This window comes from Cucurbita pepo, chromosome 2, assembly GCF_057944985.1.
Source record: "Cucurbita pepo subsp. pepo isolate OVF chromosome 2, ASM5794498v1, whole genome shotgun sequence".
Classification (NCBI taxonomy): Eukaryota; Viridiplantae; Streptophyta; class Magnoliopsida; order Cucurbitales; family Cucurbitaceae; genus Cucurbita; species Cucurbita pepo.
In genome coordinates this window covers 4876330-4899440 of record NC_141799.1, presented here as the reverse complement: position 1 = coordinate 4899440, position 23111 = coordinate 4876330, and the positions used below count along the sequence as shown (strand labels likewise).

The 23111-nt window shown below is 35.5% G+C and overlaps 4 protein-coding genes across 6 annotated transcripts; 2 read left to right on the top strand and 2 right to left on the bottom strand.

Moving 5' to 3' along the window:
• Positions 1-1114: 1114 nt before the first annotated feature.
• On the top strand, positions 1115-1945 carry LOC111788910 (uncharacterized). The gene is made up of 2 exons (XM_023669488.2): positions 1115-1430; positions 1523-1945. The coding sequence occupies exons 1-2, from the start codon at positions 1147-1149 to the stop codon at positions 1686-1688; spliced, it is 450 nt and encodes a 149-aa protein (XP_023525256.2). The 5' UTR covers positions 1115-1146; the 3' UTR covers positions 1689-1945.
• Positions 1946-3148: 1203 nt separating this feature from the next.
• LPXK (tetraacyldisaccharide 4'-kinase family protein) lies at positions 3149-7333 on the bottom strand. Its single transcript, XM_087120998.1, is given in 11 exon segments — positions 3149-3513; positions 3597-3959; positions 4032-4493; positions 4495-4668; positions 4854-4934; positions 5128-5187; positions 5477-5686; positions 5808-5957; positions 6189-6419; positions 6659-6782; positions 7112-7333. Coding segments are annotated over 9 exon segments (1230 nt in total). The 5' UTR covers positions 7285-7333; the 3' UTR covers positions 3149-3513; positions 3597-3959; positions 4032-4466.
• A 2942-nt stretch (positions 7334-10275) lies between these two features.
• On the top strand, positions 10276-16051 carry LOC111788062 (uncharacterized). Of its 3 annotated transcripts, none has more exons than XR_015419954.1 (10): positions 10276-10823; positions 11227-11272; positions 11399-11477; positions 11570-11615; positions 11696-11794; positions 12971-13039; positions 13115-13454; positions 13570-13715; positions 13812-15546; positions 15682-16051. XR_015419954.1 is itself a non-coding variant. In XM_023668208.2 (9 exons), exons 1-9 carry the CDS (start codon positions 10383-10385, stop codon positions 15168-15170), a joined length of 2625 nt encoding a protein of 874 aa, XP_023523976.2. In that variant the 5' UTR covers positions 10276-10382; the 3' UTR covers positions 15171-15585. The 3 variants fall into 3 exon arrangements, 1 of the variants encoding a protein (XP_023523976.2); XR_002814096.2 differs by having other exon boundaries at positions 15677-16051; XM_023668208.2 differs by lacking the exon at positions 15682-16051 and having other exon boundaries at positions 13812-15585.
• Positions 16052-18928: 2877 nt separating this feature from the next.
• LOC111787672 (protein S40-4) lies at positions 18929-19677 on the bottom strand. Its single transcript, XM_023667689.2, has one exon. It carries the CDS (start codon positions 19528-19530, stop codon positions 18982-18984), a length of 549 nt encoding a protein of 182 aa, XP_023523457.2. The 5' UTR covers positions 19531-19677; the 3' UTR covers positions 18929-18981.
• Between the last annotated feature and the right edge of the window lie 3434 nt (positions 19678-23111).

The window sequence follows — 23111 nt, the reverse complement described above, 5'->3', positions numbered from 1 at the left end:
AAGAAAATCATTACCCACCTAACTTTGTAATATTCCACGTGGAATTTAGCCATTTTGTTTTTAATATGATAAATGTGAGAGCATTAATTTGAACGTTTGGTTGTTTTGATCCGAGCTTGAAGTAAGTCATCAATTAACGTTTTTGAGATTTTTCGTGGGCGCACGTGTCCCAACAAAATTTCGACGTAGCCAAGCTGTTTTTCATCATGATTTACTAGCCCACCTCGTCTAGGTCAAATCCTTTTGCTCGTGTCAAGCTTTGGTCAACTTACCGATGAGGCAAGCTTCTTTAGTCAACCCTAATTTAATGGGAGTTCGATTTACACCATGAGATAGCGAGAGTCGTGCCCCATGGATTAGGCAAATTCAAGTCTTGATTCGGACCTAAGAAAATAAATAAAAAATTAAATTTAGGAACGGAAAGTTTTGCTCACTTCGACGTTATTATCTGACAACTAAATTTATAAACTAGGAACGAAACCCCAAAGTTTTCTGCATTCTTGATTATAAGTAATGGTTTGACCATTCAGTGGATCGATATGTTTCAAATTTGGCTCCTTATTGGAGCGTCATACATAGGACATTGAGACAACGACAGTCGATCAGTATCAACTAATCTATAAACTGGGAACGAAAATCAGGTCGGGTCTTTTGCATTCCTAGTTAAAGTAATGGGTTGACTATTCATTTGATCTATTCGTTTCAAATTTGGCTTCTTACTTATTCGAGCATCATACAAAGGACTTTGAGACAACGACTGTAATAACCCAAGTCCACCGAGCATTTGTAACCGTCCAAACCCACTGCTAACAGATATTGTCGGCTTCCGTCCGATAGGTATCGTTGTTAGTCTCACAGTGTTAAGACGTGTCTGTTATGAAGATATTTCCACACTTTTATAAGGAATGTTTCATTCTCTTATCTAACCGATATGGGATCTAACGACGATAGCCGATTAGTGACACAACGACGAGCACCGAACAATGATAGAAAATGAGAACGAGAGTCGATCTAAAATCAATTTAAAATTTGTTGCCACAACTTGTGAGGTCAAAATCGTCAAATTACTAAAATGATTTTTTTTTTTTTTCATTTAAATTTCGCATAAAAGTTATCCAAACGTACACCGCGAATAGAAACCCCAAAATGGCTTGGCAGAGTCTCTACCTTCCTCCGCCGGTAAAATCCGTTTTCCCGATGAATTGCGTTACCTCCGCCATTGAGTTGCCTGTTCTCCGATCTCATTTCAAGCCAAATCGCCGGCAACGGCAGCAGAACAACTCACAATCTCAGCCACGGATTTACATTTCTCCACAAAGCAACCGATTCGCTTCACTAACAGCCAACGCAATTCCAAACTCTCTAGTTCTCCCAAACAGTACTATTCCTCCGTCGCAGTCCGGCGACGTATCGGTCCTCCTCCAGACAAGGTGCGCTACTTTCTCATTCTTTTAGATTCGAAAATCGAGCCAATCTGAGATTAATCTCCTCAATTTCTGTTTTCTTTTGGCAATCTGTGTAGCGGCGTGCTTCTGATCGTGTATTTTATAGCGAATTTCATTGTGCCGGAGTTCATTATGAAATCGTACAGTACCGATGAGAGCGAGGGGAAAGCATTGATGGAAGACGAAGAAAAAGGCGCCAGTGAAAGGAGGAAGAAACAAGGCTTTGGCGGTAACAAGAGATAGCGAAAATTGAAGGTAAAGCCATTGAACTTTTTTCGTGTTCTGTACAGAAATTGCAATTTTCTTTGCTTTTTTTCGGTGCTTTTGTGTGGTGAAGGTGAATTCAGGATTGAGTTGCTTAGAATAGAGATTTGGAATCGGATTCTCTGTGATTTTCTTTTGCCATTTGATTGAAAAAGGAAATTCTTGTTGTTTGTTTGAAAATATTGTAAGATCACTTGTGAGAAATGGAATCTGGTAATGAATGGAGTTTTAGACTATTCGTTTATCACCGAACAATGTTAAAAAAAAAAAAAAAAAAAAAAAAAAAAAAAAAATCATCCACTTGTGCACATAAAATCTATCTTCAATGACTAAAGACGTTTTGAAGATCATAAGACTCAAGGCTAATGAAACGATTTCAAGGATTTTAACTAGAATTTGGAATACTGATTTGAATTTTAGGTAAGGTTGTTACAAGACGTGGTTCAAAAACAAACAAAGACGAAAGCTGGTGGGCATATGACACTCGGAAGAGGGGTACATGAATGAACCTAGACCACATCCAAATGAGAGTGATCATTGAGGATAAAATGGTTAAGAAATGCTTAAAAAAATTGAAAGTTACCTGTACCAACAACGGACACCTTCCTTTTTGGTGGCGCTTGAAATTTTCGTAGGATGCATGTGAGTGAAGACAAAACATGATGGGAGGACTCGTGTTGGTTTGTGGGGACAGTCTTCACTCTTGAAAGAGAAAAGCAAGATCCGAATCATAGGGCCGGGTTGTTACATCTAAAGCTATTGTAGATAAGCTAAAGGCATTTGAAGTGTAAAGATTTTAATAATGATCACCAAGCCAAAGACCGATCTAGTAATATCAATAGGCTAGAGATTGATCCAACAATCAACAAGTTGGCTCGAGTACAAGCTGTCGAGATATTTATACATTTTCGAAGAAAGAACTAGTGGAAAATATTAAACATTGTACTTCACCCAATCAAATCAAATCAATATAAAGACAAGTTCACATTTCTTTATTGTAATTACATGTGAATGATACGAGCTATTGGATAACTATATCAAAACTCAAATGTGAGGAGAAAAAAAAAATAATAAAAATAAGTTCACATGAAAATACTTTTATTAACAATATTTTAAATAAAAATTATAATACTATTTTAAGATAAATAAGAAAGCATCTATTACTCTACATTTTTGTTTACTCATTTATGACTTGGTACTATTCCAGTACTAAAAAAACAAAAATTATTAGACGATCTAATTCCAAAGAAACTGAAGATAATACAACGGAACAAATTGAAGAACAAAAAGAGAGGAAGGGAATTGAGCTCGGGCCAAGGAGGCATCGTCTCGCTTTGTGTTATGTTTGTGCATTATAAGCTTTGCTTATTTTCTAGTTCAATAAATTACAAGATGGAACAACCAACCTTTTCGTAATTTACTATAAAATTATACTCAAATTGGTAAACGAACATCAAAAATTGGTTCGTTTATTCGAATTTTAGTTCCAAAGAAGTAAAACATGAAAGTTCCCTCTTTCTTATACCAATTTTAGAATCTATGAGTGTTGATGTGTTCTGTTTGTTGGTTAGATTTTGTAATAGACGATCACATGAGAAATTGTTGAAGCCATGTGCATAGTTTCCTGTGGAAGCCATGAGCACAATACCAAAGCCAATAATTTATATTACTCTTTTATGCTCAATCATGTAAGGTAGGGCACGTCGTGCCCAACAAACTACTTACTATGGAAACTTCAAAACGTGACAGACTAGTGTCCCCAGAACCTGATTGAACTCCTCTCCCTCTCGGTGTCACTCGTATCCTAAATCATAATAAAAATTAATATGATTGAAATCGGCTAAAAATCCAACGAAAATAGACCAAACTAGTTGAATTGAACCATACCAGTTCGGTTGGATTGGACCAGCCGGATCGGATTGAATTGGATTGATCGCTCGTCCCTTAATTCATAGTGAGCGTTCACATGGTTTTTTTTTTCCCTTTTCGACAACTGATGAGCGCATGGTTTCCTCCTTGATAAACTTTGTACTTTATGATAGAGGGTAAACGATGCTGCATCAACAACATTTTGAGGTTGAAGTAATGAAAATAACTTCAAGTTGAGGTAAGATTTGAGTATTGGATTGAACTAGCCGGTCAATTGGTTGTCCCTTACTTCACAATGAGTTTCTTCTCTTTTCGACAGCCAACGAGCGTACGATCTCCTCCTCGATAAACTATGCACTTTATAACAAAGGGTGAACGATACTGCATCAACAACATTTCGAGGTTAAACGAACAAAAATATCTAAAAAATTAAGGTAAGATTTGAGCACTCACTCTCACAAGCGTGTGAAGTGATATTGGAGGCGAATACGAGACCGACCACGACCAATTAACGACTAGGAACAAACAGAGATGCTTTGAATGGTTGTAAATCTAAGAATGACAAAGCAATGAAATCCAATAGAAGGAAAAAGAGTGAATTGTGTATAAGAAACTAAACTTCAAATTGATCGATGAGAAAACTCGAAAATGTCTACTAGCTGTGAAACCCTTTTGAAATATAAGGTTGAAGACGACGGGCAACAAGATTCTATACAAGTTGTTGTCGATTAGTGAGACGTTGGTCAATGATTTCACCACCTCGATTATAATAACAACAACAATATTATTATAATTAGTTTTCCATGTTCTTTTTTTCTTTTTTAATTTTTCAATATTACATGAAACATATGCGATACATCATAATTGAACATGAACTATTTAGATGGTCTAAGATCTAACCTCAACTGCAAACTTTGAGCTCAGAAGACCTCATTACAGAAGACAATTTCAGTCGTACCGTCTTCTCCAACAACTCCTCGAAGCGATCCTCGTTACAACCTTTGATGTTCATGATTTTCAGTTGAGAACGAAGGGCCAAAACACGGTATGGATGCAAGTTCTCGAATATCGCTGGATCCCGATCATAATCCTGGGAAGATATAAGTTTTCAGATACAAATTCCACTCTAACGAAAGGTCAAGTCCAGGAGACGACACGGGTTCTAACTTCTAAGATAAAATTTTGAACCTAAAACCTTGAAAGATTACAAGGGAGGACTGACAGGCATCACAATCATGCATAACTTAGCAAGATGTGTATTGTTTGTACTCTCACCTTTTCTGTAACAACAATGACTGGTTTAGAGGCAAACGTCTTCTCCAATTCCTCAAGCTTTATTTTAATCAATGCCATATCCTATATGATTTGAAAATAGACAGTTGAGGCGTCAACAATACAAACGGAAAGTGGCGAAAAAGGTCGAGAGAAATAATTCGATTTATACATTTCTAGTTTGTAAGACCTGGATTGTTTGTGTAAACACCACTATGTCTATAATGTATAGGCTATTGTATGAGACATGACAGACTTGCAGTAGAAAAATAGTTACCCTGTCTTGAAACATGTGATGGTCAGTGAAGTCGAGTTGATCAACATGATATGCTCCTATCTGCAGGGAACGATTTTCCAATTACAAATGAAAACATTAGGTACAAAATGGATAAGACGATTGAAATGCTAATGCAAACAACAGAAAACATCGGTCAAGCTACGATCTTCTTGAACGCATAAAAACAAAGCCAAAAGTAATGAGAAGATGAAAACGAAAAATGGATAAGACAGATTGAAATGCTAATGCAAACAACAGAAAACATCGATAAAGCTACGATGTTCTTGATCACATCAAAACAAAGCCAAAAGTAACGAGAAGATGGAAACGAAACGAATTGTTGCGTTACCTTCTGCATTGTCTGCACAAAAGCATCAGCAGAGCCAATGGCAGAAACACATAATACAACACTGTTAGACAATGTTCCCAAAGATATTCTGGAATTGACATTTGTAACTTCAAAGAAGAATGAGGGAGCCATTTCGGTAAACACCACAGTAAGCGAATCCTTAATTTTCCGCAACGTTGTAATGATATCTTCGATTCTTTGTGCTGAAATCTGTGGTTTCAAGGATAAATTTCAAGTTTACATAGATTCAGACTTTATAACAGGCAGTTAGATCTTCCTGAAGAAGCTGCCAGCAGCCATATGCGATAAAAGTTCGATCCACGTTCTTTACCAGATTAGCATGATGAACAATGGCAACGTCTGCCTTCTCGAGTGCAGCCAATGGTTCTCTTAAAGGTCCAAGTGGTATTAATTGCCCATTTCCCCACAGTGTTATCCCATTGAACATAACAATCTCCAAGTCATGGTGCAAACTCCAGTGCTGAATTCCATGAACAATATTAAGCTATCACAGTCAAAAATCTGTAGCAAAAAATCCATTTCCAAAGTCTCTAAACAGCAAAACCTAGTAAAAAATCAGAATCAACAAGGCTTGTGAGTGCCTGATAACCTATTCATACCACTGGTTCTATCCGTCGCCCTTTTACAAATCTCGTGCATGAGATCCCCAGTAAAAGCATCATTAACAACTAAGAGTTAGACGATTACATACCTGCATTCCATCATCAAGAATAATAGCACCAATTTTTTCGGACTTCGGAAGATTTCTCGCTTGTTCTAAACAACGCTTCTCAGTCAATGTGCTACTCCGAGATCCAACATAACCATATTTGTTAAAATACCAAGCAGCAGTTGCTCTCCTATCTGCTCCAATACCTACTTTAACGAGACTCCCAGCAAGATGCCTCCTAAGCATTTTAGCTTCATCCCCACCAGCATAGCCCTGGCAGGCATCAACCCAGCAGGATTCATGATTTCCATCTTAGTTTATAGAATACCATAAAGCTATGGACAATTAACAAACAAATAATTCTTGAAGCACCACCAAAACTTAATTGCCATCTTACTTCAAGCATCAAAATCAATATTTCAAGCAGCAAAATCGAACTTTGGCACACATCAATCAGTACTGAAATTGTGAAATGTGGAAAAGAAAATCATGTTATCTTCAAATTGAGTTACCCTATTAAGAATTAGAGGTGAAATCCCAGAGCTCGCAAGCCATAAGGCAATGAACTCGACCATTGGTGTTTTCCCATTGCCTCCCCAAGTCAAATTCCCAACACTAATAACTGGCACTGGCAACCTTCATATCAACATACAGAAAACGTAAAAACACCAAAACGAAATAAAAATTACAAGAAATATCAATAACTAAAGAATGAAGATTAACACAATCCAGTGCATCAATTTCCAACTTGGCTTCGCTATTACGAAACAAATCACGCAAAAACACGCTAACCAGCACAAGCAACTCAACTCACTCATACTCCCAAATTTTCAAAAACCAGATTCAAACCTTTCAATGCGGCTAAAAACCGACCATAAAACAACATCTAGACCAGAAATTGATCTTAAGTTCATAAGAAATTGCGTTTCATGATAGTCGTGAACAGCTCAAAATAGGTCCTATACCGATGCTTGGAACATATGCCGTAGAGGTAGAAACGGTGACGAAGGGACAAACCGAGCTTGTAGAGAGAAGACGCCATGTAGAGAAAGGGGATGAGGGAACGTTGCAGAGAAGAGAGCTTAGCGTGGTCCCTGCTGTAGGCGATTTCGATCACCGACTTCTTCAGCTTCTCCATGGATGAAGACGAAGGAGCAAATGCTACAGCGATTGGAGGGGAAATTGAGAAAAAATTATATATATTTTAAAAAATATAATTTCAAATAATTTTTTTAGTATAATTTTTATTATAAAAATAAATAAATAAAATAGTCTCTCAAATAAAATAGAAAACCAAACAATAATTTTAGTATCTAATATTTTAAAAATGTTTCAATTATGTCTATTTAATTTAAGAGTTTTAAAATTATCTAATAATTTATTAAATTTTTTAATACTTAAAAATTTGTAAATTTATTATGCATAATTAAAAATTTTAAAAGCTGGAGACTAAATTATAAAAATACTCCGACAATTAGTACTCAAATGTAGTGGTGTACATGATTCGGGTTGAGTCGGGTTGGGAGAATTTTTTTGACCCAATCTAAAAGTTCTGGTTGTATCGGTAACCCAACCCAACCCAACCCAACCCAACCCAAAACTTTTTACAACCCAACTCAACCCAACCCTCTATTCTCGTGTTGGGAAATCTTCTAGGGTAAAAGGCTAAAGGTCGAGGTCCTATTACTTTCTTTCTTGAAGTCCAGCGCTGGGTCTGGTTGAGATCAAGTAGCTGTTGCTTTGCTAGTAGGCCCACTTAGGTTAGTGTGCGGGTTGGATTGTCAAAAAAATTTTAAAGTTTTTTCTTTTTATCAATAATTTATAATTATTCGGATTCAATATTACATAAAATATATTAAAAGTACACAAACAAACACAAATCACTGACAAAAAAAAATCAATAAAAAACATCGAACGAAAATTGTAACATACTAACATAGTTTTAACATTGTCATAAAAACAACTAAATACCGACATTTCTTGAGAATTAGTTAAAGTAACCAAAATATAAACATAAATCATGGAATTAAATAAACAATAAAAATGATTTTTAAAGATATTTTTTAAAATTAAAAAAAAATTAAAAAGGTATTAATCAAAATTTTTAAATACATTAATTTTTTAAACAAAATATTAATAATTTTTATCTTAATTAATGTTAATGTTATTATTGAAAATTTTTAAATAGTAATTTAATTAAATTATAATTTATAAATCCACCAGGCCCCACGTAGCACCAATCAAATTTTCATTCCAGTCGATTGTCGCTCCGATCGCCGCGTGGCTTCATCAGAGCCGTTCATACGATACAAAACAACCTAGAATCTGACTGCAATTTTAAAGAACAGCCACGTGGCAGACGAAGTAAACAGAAGGCAGAAGGTTGTAAAATGACGGAAATGTCCTGTCCGGCAGACGTGTGAAATAATATATCCTACAGTGGGTTGGACTGGGTCCCACTGTCGCTTTCGCAAACAAATTTTGAAAACTACCTCTCACTCGCCTAGGTTACGCGTGGGTTTCACGTTAAAAATTGGAAGGAATTAAAAAACAATATTTTAAACCGTTTTTTCTGTAATTAATCTAATTTAGTTTAATAATTACGATTAAATGGAAAAATAGTAATAATAGCAATAAAAAATTATTACCTTCTCCCTTCAAAATTAAATGAATTAATATTAATATCGTGTCCATTATTATAAATTTAGTAACAATATAAAAAATAGATAGATAATAAATAATAATTAAAAATATATATTTATATTTAAATTAATTACTCAATATCATTGAAAGGTGAAATGAACCCATTAATAATTATTCATATATTATTGCAGCTCAGCCTAAGCATATTTGTTCAAGATTGAGGGTATATTAGTCATTGTGGTCGTTGTACGTGTTTTTGGACTGAACATAATATTTTCGTTATTAATTGAATTATTAGTTGATTTACATGAATTAAAAATTTCACTTACTTACCACGAAGAACGGCTCAAAATTTATTAAGATTAAGAGTGTACATAGATTGGGTTGGGTTGGGTTCGGTGGTAAGTCTTTTAGATTAACCCAAAGTTTATACTTGGTTGGATTAACGACCCGAACAACCCAAATAAAATTTTCAATCCTCTATTTTGTAGTTGGGTTACCACGGTTTGTTACTTACCTACGATGTATGTTACATTAATAACTAAAAATTCATAAAATTCAAATATCAAATATTTACAAATCACAACATATTTCTAACATTGGTTACAAACGTCGAATATTTTAATTTTTATAATAATCTTAAAAGTAGGTGAGATTGAGCTCTAACTGTATTTTTTGGTTGAAAAAAATGTCAACTTTGTAACGGATCCAAATTTTTAATTATTTAAAAATTCAACTCAACCCATGATTCAAGCTGATCCGATTATTGGGTCATATATGTTGGATGATGAAAGTTCCACGTCGACTAATTTAGGGAATGATCATGAATTTATAATCAAGTGATACTCTCTCCATTGGAATAAGGCATTTTGGGAAAGCCCAAAGCAGAGCACGAGAGCTTATGCTCAAAGTGGACAATATCATACTGTTGTAGAGAGTCGTGTTCATCTAACATGGCCAATCGTGCCAATAGATTGGTAAATCCTCAAATGTCGAACAAGGGACTCGAAAAGAAAATGAGTCAACCCTTGATCAACGGGGCGTACTTGTCATGCCAAATATTCATGAAAGTTGGTCAATTTAATTTATTAAAATTTAAATTTCTACAGACTAAGTTTTGACTTTTATTTATTTATTTATTTATTTATTTAGATACTAAATTTATAATTTAATCTTAGATTATTATTTTTGTATCTTAATTCACGCGCTTTAAGCGCGTACGCTATAAAAGTGAGAGAGAAATCACGTAGAACCACGGGCAGGAGCAAAAGCAACACGGAAGGTGAAGCGGGCAGAGATCGGGTAGCGGGCAGCACTACACGCCGTCTTACAAGAGCATCGTTTTTACGCTGGAGGGTTAAAACAGGAAAAGTGGATGAATTTTAATCCCGAAGGGTGGTCAGAGCCATAGGTTCGGAAAACGAGGCTGCAGTTGTGGTTAGGTTCGGACCTCACAGATGCCTCACGAAAAAGCCAAACAGCATCGAAAATAATGTACCGAAGAAAAGGAGTGACAGAGAGAGAGAGAGAGAGAGAGAGACAGAGAGGGAGTGAATTCTAGAGAGAGAAAGTCTCGTAGTGAGAGAAAAAGGGATGGGTCAGATCGTGAAGAGGAAGAAGAAAGGGAGACCATCGAAGGCAGATCTGGCACGGCGGTCCGGTGGAGGACTGATATCATCGGAATCTGAACCGCGACGGAGCCTCCGCAGCCGGAATGTGCGGTACAACATCGATTTCGACGATTTTCTTGAAGAAGACGATGAGGATGAGGAAGAGAACGAGAGAAGAAGAGAGAAGAAGCTCAAGCTTGTTGTGAAGCTGAACCAGAGCAGAGACGGAGAGCATCTGTCGCCGGTGGCCAGACTTTCTAGGTCAGGAGCGCGTGGAGAGGACGCGGCGGAGTACGGTTCGTCGGCGTCGGAAGGGGAAGATGAACCAGAGAGGAAGCCATTGAAGAAGAGGAGGATTGGCGGAGGTGAAGAAGAGGATGACGATGAAGATGGAGATGAAAATGAAGATGATGACATTGATGAGGTACTTGAATACAAACAAGATTGATGAACAAGAGAGGCGTGAGGGCAGAAAGATCACTGAGATGTTTACGCCATTGGCCCAGACTTCAAAATTAGTGTTACTTCTTTTCCATTTCTCAAGCATCCGTTTCACTCACTCTCTCTCTCTCTAGGTCTTTGGAGAGGTTTTAAGGATTTTGGGGTCAACTGTCAAAAACTAACACCCCTACAGAATCTGATCACGCTCTCCCACCTTTCTCTCTCCACCACTCACTCACTCACATATCATTCTCTCTCTTTCCTTGTTGTCTGCCTTATCTGTCTCTGTTTCTGTCTCTTTCTCGACTTGTTTATCACTCGTGCTGTATTGCGAATTTATGAGTTTGTTTATATGCCCTTTTATTTGACACAATGGGTTTTGACAGGAAAGGGGAAGGAAGGTGGGCTCGAAGGGGTCCGACTCTGTTCCAGGTTTATGTTCTTTTCAATTCAATTTGTGATTCTAGTTTGCAGGTTTATTCCAATTTTGTCTTCTTTTGATCTTTGAGATTAGTATTTGATTTGGGTTTGTTTAATTTGTGGTGTTCCTTTGATCAGGGACTCCCCCAGATCGATCATCCGGGTTGCCATTACCTGATAAGAAGACATTGGAGTTGATTCTTGACAAACTTCAGAAGTACGGGGGGGAATTGAATCTCTTTTTCTTTTTTATTCTGTTATGATGTGAAAATTCCAAGTTCTTAGAATTAATATCTGAAATGATGGCAGGAAGGATACTTATGGTGTGTATGCTGAACCAGTTGATCCTGAAGAGGTCTGCAATTTCCCCCTCTTTAAATGGTTGTTTCAAGTGTTCTTCGGCATCCAAATTTGAAATAATGTTTGTTGTTGTAGCTTCCTGACTATCACGATGTCATTGAGCATCCTATGGACTTTGCTACCGTTAGGAACAAGTTGGCTAACGGATCATATTCAACTTTGGAGCAGTTTGAGGTGGGTGCCCAATTCTTTGGTTGAAGAATTTTCTTCGACATGCACGTGCCTTTAAGGTTATCCATTTGTGTCCTGGCTTTTCCAAGCCTTTGATGATCCAACGGTCAATTAGAGCTGTGGAATGCCGCTTAATTGGGGGCTGACTAAGCGACAAACATGATGCCACGAAGGATTCATCCCTTCATTGGACGTGTTAATGTGCCTGACAGTCCTATGTTTCTTTGTCTCCTTTTGGGGTGGGGGTTGGAACAGTTGTCAGAATATCATTGCTTTGTACGTTAATGGCTGATCTTTTCTCTTTTCTATCTTACTCTTCTCCTTTTCTTTTTTTTTTTTTTTTATCATGGGTTGGGGCCGGGGGTGGGGGTGGCGTGTGCCTTTAAGTTTCCTAGCCTAACATGTAAAACCACCATTGATTGCTCCATGGATATTTGGTTTTCTATGGTCGATGATAACATGCTGCTAATCTTCTAACCAGCTGAATTTCATCTAATCTTTAATGCGTATATCTAGATTTCAATTCTGAATGTTTTTAAGCGTTGGCTCATCCAGTGGAGCTTAGAAACTCATTTGGTTGTACTCTTTTAGGCCTATTGAAGTTTCCATACTCCTCTTGTAGGATTACCCTTCACCCCGGATGAAATTTATGTATTTTTTTCATACATACAGTTTAGTCTCAAATAGAACTGTGTCTCTGCATTCCAACATTCTTCGCCAAGTTTAATAGCAGCTTCTTCCATTCATGGAAATAAGTCAAAATAATTCTGCTATGTCTAAACTTTTGGAGTTCTTGAAACTTGGAATGGAGGATTTTTGACAATGGGAAGAGACTGGATGAGGAAACTTGGGATTTAGGTTGTTCCACGTCGTAGTTGACTAGTCAATCTCAGAAACTTTATAGCCACTCTCTTCCTCTCACTCATTTATGTAAATTAATTGAATCTTCTGGCTTGTTGGTTTTCAGTTGGGTTTCCTTTCCTTTCACTCTGTGTATATATTGTCCATCAAAGTATCAGTGCTTTGCCACTGCTGCCCTTGCGTTCTGAATATATTCTGTAGTTTTGCTATTTGGGTCAGTGAAGGTTCATTCCTTTTGATGTACTGATTTTGTTTTGAGAATAATGCTTGATGAAGGGGTTATTATATTTTGTTAATTATTGAGCGTCTTGGATGCAGCGTGACGTATTTCTGATATGCTCAAATGCAATGCAATACAATTCACCAGAAACCATTTATCACAAACAGGTATAGTTCTTCTGATGTTTCAAATTTCTTTATTTTGTGTCTTCTGAATTAGTTAACATACTTGGTTTTGTAAAGGCACGTTCCATTCAAGAGCTTGCCAAGAAGAAATTTGAGAGGGTAAGAATTGAAGTTGAACGCTCGGAGAAAGAGTTGAAGTTGGAGCAGAGTACAAAATTCAATTCATACATCAAGAAACAACCACCAAAGAAACCCTTTTTCAGGACTTTTCAGGAACCCATTGGATCTGATTTTTCCTCAGGTGCAACACTTGCTGGCACGGGCGACGTACAGAACAGTTCCAATCCAATCCATGGTGCTCACTGTGAGGTTCCTAACAATATTGATGGGCAAGTAGAGGGTAGTTCCTCCTTCCTTGATACTACTAATCTGGACAGGGCTGAAGAGCTCTTCTCAGGTATAGCGAAGAACCCCCCCCCTAATTCTCCAATGATTCTGCTTGATTCCTGATAACTCTGCAAGCAAGTTATTTGGGCGACATCGAAATCAGTTTGTTTTACTGACTTTTACAGGAAAGGGTCTTCTAGGTAAATTAGGGAGAAAGACATCTGTGTTTGATGACAACCGCCGTGCAACTTACAATATTTCTAATTCACCAGCGCCAAGATCGGAGTCGATATTTTCAACCTTTGAGGATGAAATAAGACAGCTTGTTGCGGTATTGTCACAAAGAAACTGGTCTCTGCAGTCACTTTTGAGTGGTCTTATCCTGTGATTTTCACATTTTCCCTTTCCTTTCTTTTTTGGCAATTAGGTTGGGCTTCATGCGGAGTATTCCTATGCAAGGAGTCTGGCTCGATTTGCTGCGACACTCGGTCCTAGTGCGTGGAAAGTTGCATCCCAGAGGATTCAGCAGGCTGTACCTGTTGGATGTAAATTTGGCCGTGGTTGGGTTGGAGAATACGAGCCACTTCCAACACCAGTATTATTGTTTGAGAACAACAACCAGAAGGAACTTGGTTTTAATAATAACAGCGAATTAAGAAAGGATGGAAAGCCTTCAGACACTCCTTTGCCAAAGAAGGAATGTCCTCTAAGTGCACCAAGTATAGAAGTGAATGGTCTCGCTAGAGGATCCACCTTAGATGGGAAGCCATCTTTCTTTAGGTCCACCACCCCAAGTCCCGGTCTATCTCCACGGAAAAACCGACAGACCAAGAATTTTACAGAGGGAGAGAAGGTTAAAAACCAAGTTGAGTTAAATTCCTTGCCCTCATTTAAACAAAGTAATGTTGATCTTGGTGTAGAGAAGCAGCTTCCAGCCAATCTGAATATAACTACTTCTAGATCTAGAGATATTTCGTCGGTAAACTTGAATCTTGTGCAATCTGCGACATATAAACTCCCCAGTGTTAATGGCGTGGTGACCGGAGGATTGCCTAATGGTAAATTCCCGAGCAATTGTTTGAATAGTCCACGGGCTGCTGTATCGTCTCCTAGCTTGCCTTCTCAAACAGCTCCAGTGGCAACTTCCCATGGACAGGACTTACACCCCAGTAAGCCAGTACAATTGATGAGAATGATGATACCTGAAAGAGCCCCAAAACAAGAGAATTCATCCAATCAATCTTCATCTGATTCTCTGCCAGCTTTATCATCAGCTCCTTCTGTAATGAGAAACGATTCTAATAATGCTGCTGCAGTGGCTTCTCGTGCATGGATGTCCATTGGGGCTGGAGGGTTTAAACAAGTCAGAGATAATTCCACATCTAAAAGTCAAATCTCTGCAGATTCACTGTATAATCCAGCTCGGGAATTTCATCCACAAATGACACGAGCATGGGGCGAGTTTCGTGCTGGAGGCAATCAGCTTCAGTCTGAGAAGAGTAATTTCCCTATGCAGGCATTTGTTCCACAAGCCACTCTTGTAGCAAATGAACAACAGCTGCAAAACCGGTCCATGATTTACCCTCAGCTAGTTCAGGCCGACATGTCTAAGTTCCAGTTGCAGTCGACTTGGCAAGCTCTCAGCCCACATAACCAGCCAAGGAAGAAACACGAAATGCTTCCTCCCGACTTGAATATTGGTTTTCATTCTCCTGGGTCTCCCGTGAAACAATCCTCTAGTGTTCTGGTTGACTCCCAGCAGCCAGACCTGGCTTTGCAACTTTAAGTGAAGGCTAGTTTTGCAAACAAGATTCATGTTAGTAACCTGCAACCTTTGGGGATGAAACCGAGACAACTTTTCCTCTATGTTGCACCAAATTACAAGAACAAACAATTTATCGGTACGACACAGATGATTGCATTCAGCACAAACTCGAAAATCCCGAGGTTGGAGAATTCATCCTAATTTATGTATTAGGAATGAGGAATATCCACATCAGGAAGCAATATCCACCAGCAGGATGTGGGATTGTTCTGTTGCAGTCGAGGAACGGATTTTAGCAGACAATATATATTATTTTTCGAGTTCTCCTACTGTAGAGAATGGATCACTCCACTGCCCTGCTGAGAGTCCCAGACACAGACACATTCCTAAATATCAGGTACCCCCCCACCATAAAAAATGACAAAAAAAAAGAAAATGATTTTCTTTGTGTCAATTGCTTTGAAAGTGCTGAAAAATTTGCTATCTGAGAAATTATTGAGGATAAAAATTCTATTTTTGGGTTGTAGAATAGTCACAGGTGGATTGATGAGCTATAGATCTCTGTAATTACATTACTTGGATAAAATCCCACTTTGGTTCTGCTGCTGCTGCTGCTTTGATTGATACATCCAAGATTTACGTACCAATGGCATAGTGCTGTAAGTAACTACTGTATTCCAGTTTGCTCCAATGAGATGATCTTGATTGTTGATTGGCTCACCATGTTCTTCATAAATGTTTGCATTTGTCATTTATTCTTAGATACAAAGAATTATGCACTTTTTCTGAACTGAGTAGATGCTTTAGAAAGACATGTTCACAAATCTAAATTGGATATGATTCCAAATTGATTGTTTGGTTTAAAGAAAGCCTTATATCCAACAAGCTAATATTTTCTTTTACACGTGATTGATTCTGGATGAGATTTGCCTTCTGCCTTTTGATTTTAATTTATTTTTTAAATCGAGTAGGTGGAGGTTGGGATTCATAGTATTGATTGTGTTAGAACGAGCACGACTCTCCACAATGGTATGTTAATGTCCACTTTGAGCATAAGCTCTCGTGGCTTTGCTTTGGGCTTTCCCAAAAGGCTTCATACCAATAGAGAGAGTATTCTTTGATTATAAATCCACGATCATTCCCTAAATTAACCGATGCGGTACTTTCATCATCCAACATACCGTCCGTCAAAAATATAATATCTTAATCAATTGTGTCGTGTTGACACCTTTTGATATTTCTATTTTTATTTGTTAAGATTATTTTTTATTAAATAACATACACTTTGGTTATTGGGATTTGAGCTTCGTTTTTGTTTGGTCTCTCAGTTATTTCTAAATGCTTCATGAATAGATAGAACGTCTTAGTCTTAGTCTGTAATAAATATTCTTTGCTAATGTTTATTGTTTATGGAAGAATCAATTTTATTAAAAATGAATTATTTTTTTATAATTATTTTTTTCAAAATTTATAAGTTTAACCGCGTCTAATAGGTACTTAAATTAAATATACGAGATAGAAGAAAATAGGAATCGTCGAGCAATTGACCACGAGAGAGACGTCGGAGAGGGGAGGAAAATAAAAACGTCGAGGTCTTTTAAAAAAATATAAAAGATTAATTAATAAAAAAATTCTTACTTTTCCCTTTTCATTTCCTTTTGTTATATATTTTTTCCTCTTAATTTTAGAATTATTAATTGAATTTTAAGATTTTTAAAAATTAAATTTATTTTTTACGATCTCGTTTCATCCAATCAGTTAAGACATACTCTCGATCAACAAGTCTAAGGTTTGAACCTCATTTCCACGGTCATAAAATATTTTTTAGAGTGAGATGTTCTTGTTCTTGTAATATTGATTATTTATTTATTTATTTATTTATTTTTTTGTGATTGATTGATATGTTTTTTTACGAGTTTTTTTTTTTACGTTTTGGTGAGAATGAATTTTTTACGAGTTTGATTTTGTGGCTAGGTTGAGATTAATGCATTTTTGTTATTTGATTTTGAGAGCGGACGACTTTAGAACTTTTTATTTATTTTATTTATTATTTTTTTTATCATAAAGTCTTGTAATTAACGGTTTATTATTTAATTATTTAATTTGTAATTTATATTATCAATTACATGTAAATACAAAGTCATTAGTGTAATCTTGAACACTATGAAGTTGACATTAGAAGGGGACCATGTCGAAGAAATAATCTAAGGGGTCTATAGTTTCAAGAAATAATCTTTCAAAGATATTGTATGTGTGGACATTGCGACCTCGTCCATGTGTCGAAGGTTGGAATTTACACTCGCTATTTGAAACGGATGTCGTAAACGACTTATCATGGACATGAGAGGATCCAATGCTTCGATAGAACAGAGTGGATGGATGTTCAGGATGTTATGACCGAAACATAGGTCTGTTCTCAATAGTATATATGAGCGAGCCGATGACATCTTGAGACTTGGGATGACATCTGATATGTGAGCTATATTGTTGGGAACCAAAATGACAAGATAGAATGTGACGCATGCATGTGAGAGACTTAGGACCAAGTAGAGGCAAGTTTGAGACTGATGACTTGACTAAGTTGGTTAAGTCGCAAATGATTGAACTTGCATACATGATGACGTGTTGTGTTCGGTTGGCGAAGACGAACCTTGCCAAAGATCTGACAAAGCTACAAACACAGAAAAAAAAAATTTATATGAGGTTTGAGTTTTCCTTAAAGTTTGTCATGAGCGTGTCAAGATCATGACGTCGTATGGTTGAAAATGTACGATAATAAAACGAGATAATAAAATTGAAAGTTGTATGAGGATGGTGACATGCACGTGATCTACGTATGGTCCGAGGTTGGTAGTTGCCACACAATTTGCAAAAGTCAAGCCTTACAACTTTGACTATTTTTTTTTTTTTTTCATTTTCTATTAAAAAATCTCATCTTATTGGTTTTAATTTTTAACCATGTACTTATATTTGTTTCAACTATATAATAATTTTTTTTAAAAAAGTTTATTATTATTATTATTATTATTATTATTATTATTATATTAAATATTTATCTTTATACTTTTAGAACTTTCCTTTAAAATATTAATTTTCATCTTTATCTTATTATTAAATCTATCGAAACATCCTTTACATTTTAAATTTATAAATTATAGAGATGACAGAAGAAAACCCGACTATCTATTTTATTTGATGTTCTCGAATGGGGCCTGCCCAATTTGACTGACTTTTAGATAATAAGAAGGCGAGTTGATCCGCTTTGATCTAGGAAAAACCCCAATAAGCCACCAACTCGATGCAAGTCACGTGATCTACCGCTTGACTTTTGCTCCACATCTCTACTCGTCACATTTCCATATGAAAAAAAATAGGTTTACCATGTTTCGTGAATAGCACCTAATCTATGCCGATTTTGACTAAATTATTAATAATAAAAAAATACTTTTAATTTTTTATTTTGTGAGTTTTTAAAAATATTATTAATATTTGTGATTATTAAATATTGTTTAAACGTATTTTTATTAATTTCGGTATAAATTATGCAATTGATTTCATTTGAAGAACTAACGGTTAGACGAACACTACTCTCCGCTTTCTGGTATGATATTGTCCACTTTGAGCCTAACTCTCATGGCTTTGCTTTAGTTTCCCAAAAGACCTCGTACGAATGAAGTTAATATTCCTCAGATGATCATTCTCTAAGTTAGTCGATGTGGAACTTTCATCTTCCAACGCTAACGACGCTAAATTATCACTAACCGAAATGGAAATGGAAATGGAAATGAAGAAAAGTTATTCACAAAGATTGATGATAAGTGCAAATGGAATGTCACAGTGATTCCAGAAATCCAGTTTTGGTAAGAACAGCATTCCTTACTTTACTCAGATCTCTCCCTTTCAATGTTCTTCCAACTCCTTCCAACACAGAGAACGACGAAATCTGTGCCCTAACTAACCTTTTTGCAATCAATTCATGCGGCGGAACTCTCTCCTCAAATCCTTCCTCCTCTTCCTCGCTCTCATCGACAACTCCGTCGTCGCAATCGAATTTCCATGGCGTTTCACTTCCGTTAGGTTTGAACCACTGCGGAATCGATTTCGGAGCCGATTTCGGAGCAATCCGAGCATTGCCTCTGCCGTTCAACCTCGGAATCATTCCGGAAGCGGAAACGGATTCAGAAATGGACGAATCGGCGAAGAAATCCAAATCATCGGAGGAATTTGAAGCTGTAATCGATTTCTCCTCGAGAACGTTCCACACGTCTTCTTCTTCGAAATCGCCGTTTCTGAAAGACCGCCACAGAGCGCTGCTCTGCATTCTCAGACCGTTTTCGCCGCCGTACATGGCTACAGAGAGAGGAATTTGAGATGAATCCATGGAATCTCAAGGTTTTGGGAGAATCCGTAATGAATTTGAAGAGAAGATTGCAGTGATTTTTAAAGAAGAAGAAGAAGAAGAAGAAGAAGAAGAAGAAAGAGACGGCTCTCTATCGTTTGCCGTAAAAGATGAAGTGTGCGCTTTGTGAAGACGACGTCGTTTTCATTGGTTTTGTTTGTTTTAATCGAAATAGGAAGATGCGTGTGACAACCAAAGTCTTAAGAGAATTAACATCATTTCATTTAACCTTATTCTTAATTTCATTTCTACTTTTGACCATGATATCACCAATTGAGGTTTTGCTTACTTTATTGTATATATATATATATATATACGCTCACGTTTTTTTATCCTTCGTATTTTTACCGATGATTTAGTTTTCTAACCATACTTGATAGATATAACGTGTCGGGTCGACTACCATCTTCTATGGGATCGAGCTAGCCTTGTGACTCGGGTTGGGATGTTAGTAAGGAAAAGTTGAATTTTAAACTCTCAGTGAAAAGGTACCAATCTGATATCATTTGTGACGTCCCATGTCCAAGTTTTCGATCTGGATTTGAAATCAAGATGCAACATTTGATGACCTCGACATTACCCGGCATCTCTTGCGATTTGACTGTATTATCGTGTTTTTTCCTTACTCACGTGCTTTCTTGAAACTTTTTCAAGAGGTCGCTTAATATAGAATTGTTTCGAGCTAAATATGTTAAAGCTTGGAGTTTCTATAATTGAGTCACCGAAAAAAAAAGATACACATTGTTGGTATAGATAGTAACTTCAATTCTTTTTAAATTTTTTTTCTCTATTATCCTAACCTTAGGATCACTCTCGTTCATGTGTGCTATTAGTTTATTTATGTATCTCTCCTTACTTCCCCTTATATATTTTTCATCCCGACTTTGTGGCTTCGTCGGACCTTAGGCGAGGTTTGTCTTCGCCAATCGAACATCGCTTGTGCAAAATCCAAGCTTGTTCGAGCACACTCACTGCCTACATGTGCATCCGACTTGCCTCTACGCTAGGCCAAGTCATTCAGCTCGACCTTGCTTCTGCTCAGGTCCAAGGTCTCTCAATACAACGTCGCATCTCTTCTTATCATCTCGATCCCCATCAACATGGTCCATATGTCTTGACGCCATCCCAAGTCTTGGGATGTCGTCGGCCATCATAACTCGCTCAGTCATACCATCAAGAACGGGCCCGAGTGTCGCGCATCTCATCAGGATGTCCCAAACATCCATCCATCTAAGTTCTATCGAGGCATTGGCCCTCCTGTGCTCATGCTAGTATCGCACCCCAACCTGCATATTAGAAGTTGCTACATACACCTGCTATCCGAGTGTCACATATGATTATAGTAGCATACTCTCTGACATAGATTATTATACAACTTTCATAGTACAGTTTTGTTCGACTAATAAAATACATAATAAAAACGTGCTCATAACCCAATATTATTTATATAATTATTTCAAAGATTTCATGACATTCATACAAATAACATTCTATAGTTTACTATATACTTCATACTTCTTAATTAAAAAATAATAATTTCACATGTTTATCAAATAATCATTATTAAATACACAGCTTTTTAAAAATATGATAAATATTAGAATTAAATAAATAAATAAAAAGTGGATCTTGTGAGGCTATGTCAAAGTTGACGGCCAGAGCTCTACCAGATAATTACTAAAGGAAAATAATAATAATAATAATAATAATAATAAGCATATAATATAAAGGATAAAAGTTAAAAAATAAATAAAAAAAAATATAAATTCTTTCCAAAGTTTTAATATATATTTTTTTTTGGTAAATTTTATGAGTATTTTTGAAACATGGTACTAAAATATTTTTCAACTTTTTAAAAATGTTTAAAGGTATTAATAACTTTTTTTTTTTTTAAATTACATATTTTTTAAACAAATTTCAAAATATAAAATGTATTTTTCGTATATAAAGTTTAAAAGTATTTTAATTAATTAATTTTAATTTTAATTTTTTATATCTCATTAATAAACTCAACTTTACTATATATATATATATATATATATATATATATATATATATATATATATATATATATAACGGATAAACCTCGATCTCTAGTGGTTGACAATATTATTCAACGTAGATCATTAATATAATTTTTTAATAATTTTTTTAACGTCATTCAACAAATAAATAAAATTGCTATTAAGTTTAATTTAGTATATAAATTTTTTAATAAGTCCATAAAATTTTTTAAAAGTCGTATTATAATTATTTTAATAAATTTATAGAATTTTAATTTTGTATTTAATAGATTATTCTGACCATTTTTTAAATGAATGGAATAAGATCGTAAAATTTAAATTTAAATTATTATTTTGGAAATTTGGCCTAAAAAAGACACAATGTGCTATCACTATCTTTTATAAATATTAAATTGAAAATATTATTTTTACTATACATAATAAATTGAGATTGTTAATTAAAGTTAGAAAATAAGAATTAAAAAAATATTTATTTATTGATTGAAAATAAATAAATAAATAAATGAATGTGTAATGATATGGACAAAAGATTCCTTCATTATTCTGTATTGTCGTTTAGTTAGCTGAAGCTGGCGGCCGACAAAAGCTTATACCGTACGGATTCTGAGAGGACGTCATAATGAATCTTAATTTTTGTTTTTTTAATCAATTTATTAATTTAGTAACTTAATTTCTTTTGTTTAATATTAGTAAGTTAAATTAATGAAAATATATCTAAATTAAAAGGACGAAAATCACTTTGAAATAAATAATTAATAATGAAAAAAAAAAACATAAAATGACATTTTTTGAGACTGGAGTAGAAAGCCGACCTTAATTATTTGTTTCAAATCGTGCAATTAAATTAAAAGCCATTTTTTTGGGCTTTTTTTTATTATTTTTTTAAAAGTTAAATAATTTGCTCACAAAATTGCAAATAATTTATAAAGTTAAAATATTAGTCAGAAAAAGCCATATTTATTGTACTATTTTTGTTCTTTTTTTTTTTTAAAAAAATATTTTTTAAAAAGGAATATATAATTGTATTAGATAATTATTTATTTTTTTTTTTTTTTTTTAAAGATTTTAAACTAAAAATCTATAAAATCATTTCTTAAGCTTAAAATGTTCAATCTTATTATGTATTTATTACTCAAAAATGAAAAAAAAAAAGAAAAAAGAAAAAAGAAGATGCTTTAATTTAACTATTTGATTCTTATTCGAATTTTAGTTTTTTGTTTTTTCTGATTAATATTTCATTACATGCGACTCGATTTTAATCTTAAGTGAGTTATGAACTCCTACCTGAGGTGGGGACTGAGTGAGTTATGAACTCCTACTTGAGGTGGGGACTGAGTGAGTTATGAACTCCTACTTGAGGTGGGGACTGAGTGAGTTATGAACTCCTACTTGAGGTGGGGACTGAGTGAGTTATGAACTCCTACTTGAGGTGGGGACTGACCAAATAGAGAGTTAACATAATATCATGAGAAATATAATATCTGTTAGAGCTTGAGCGGTTACAATAGATTATACGAGAAATATAATATCTGTTAGCAG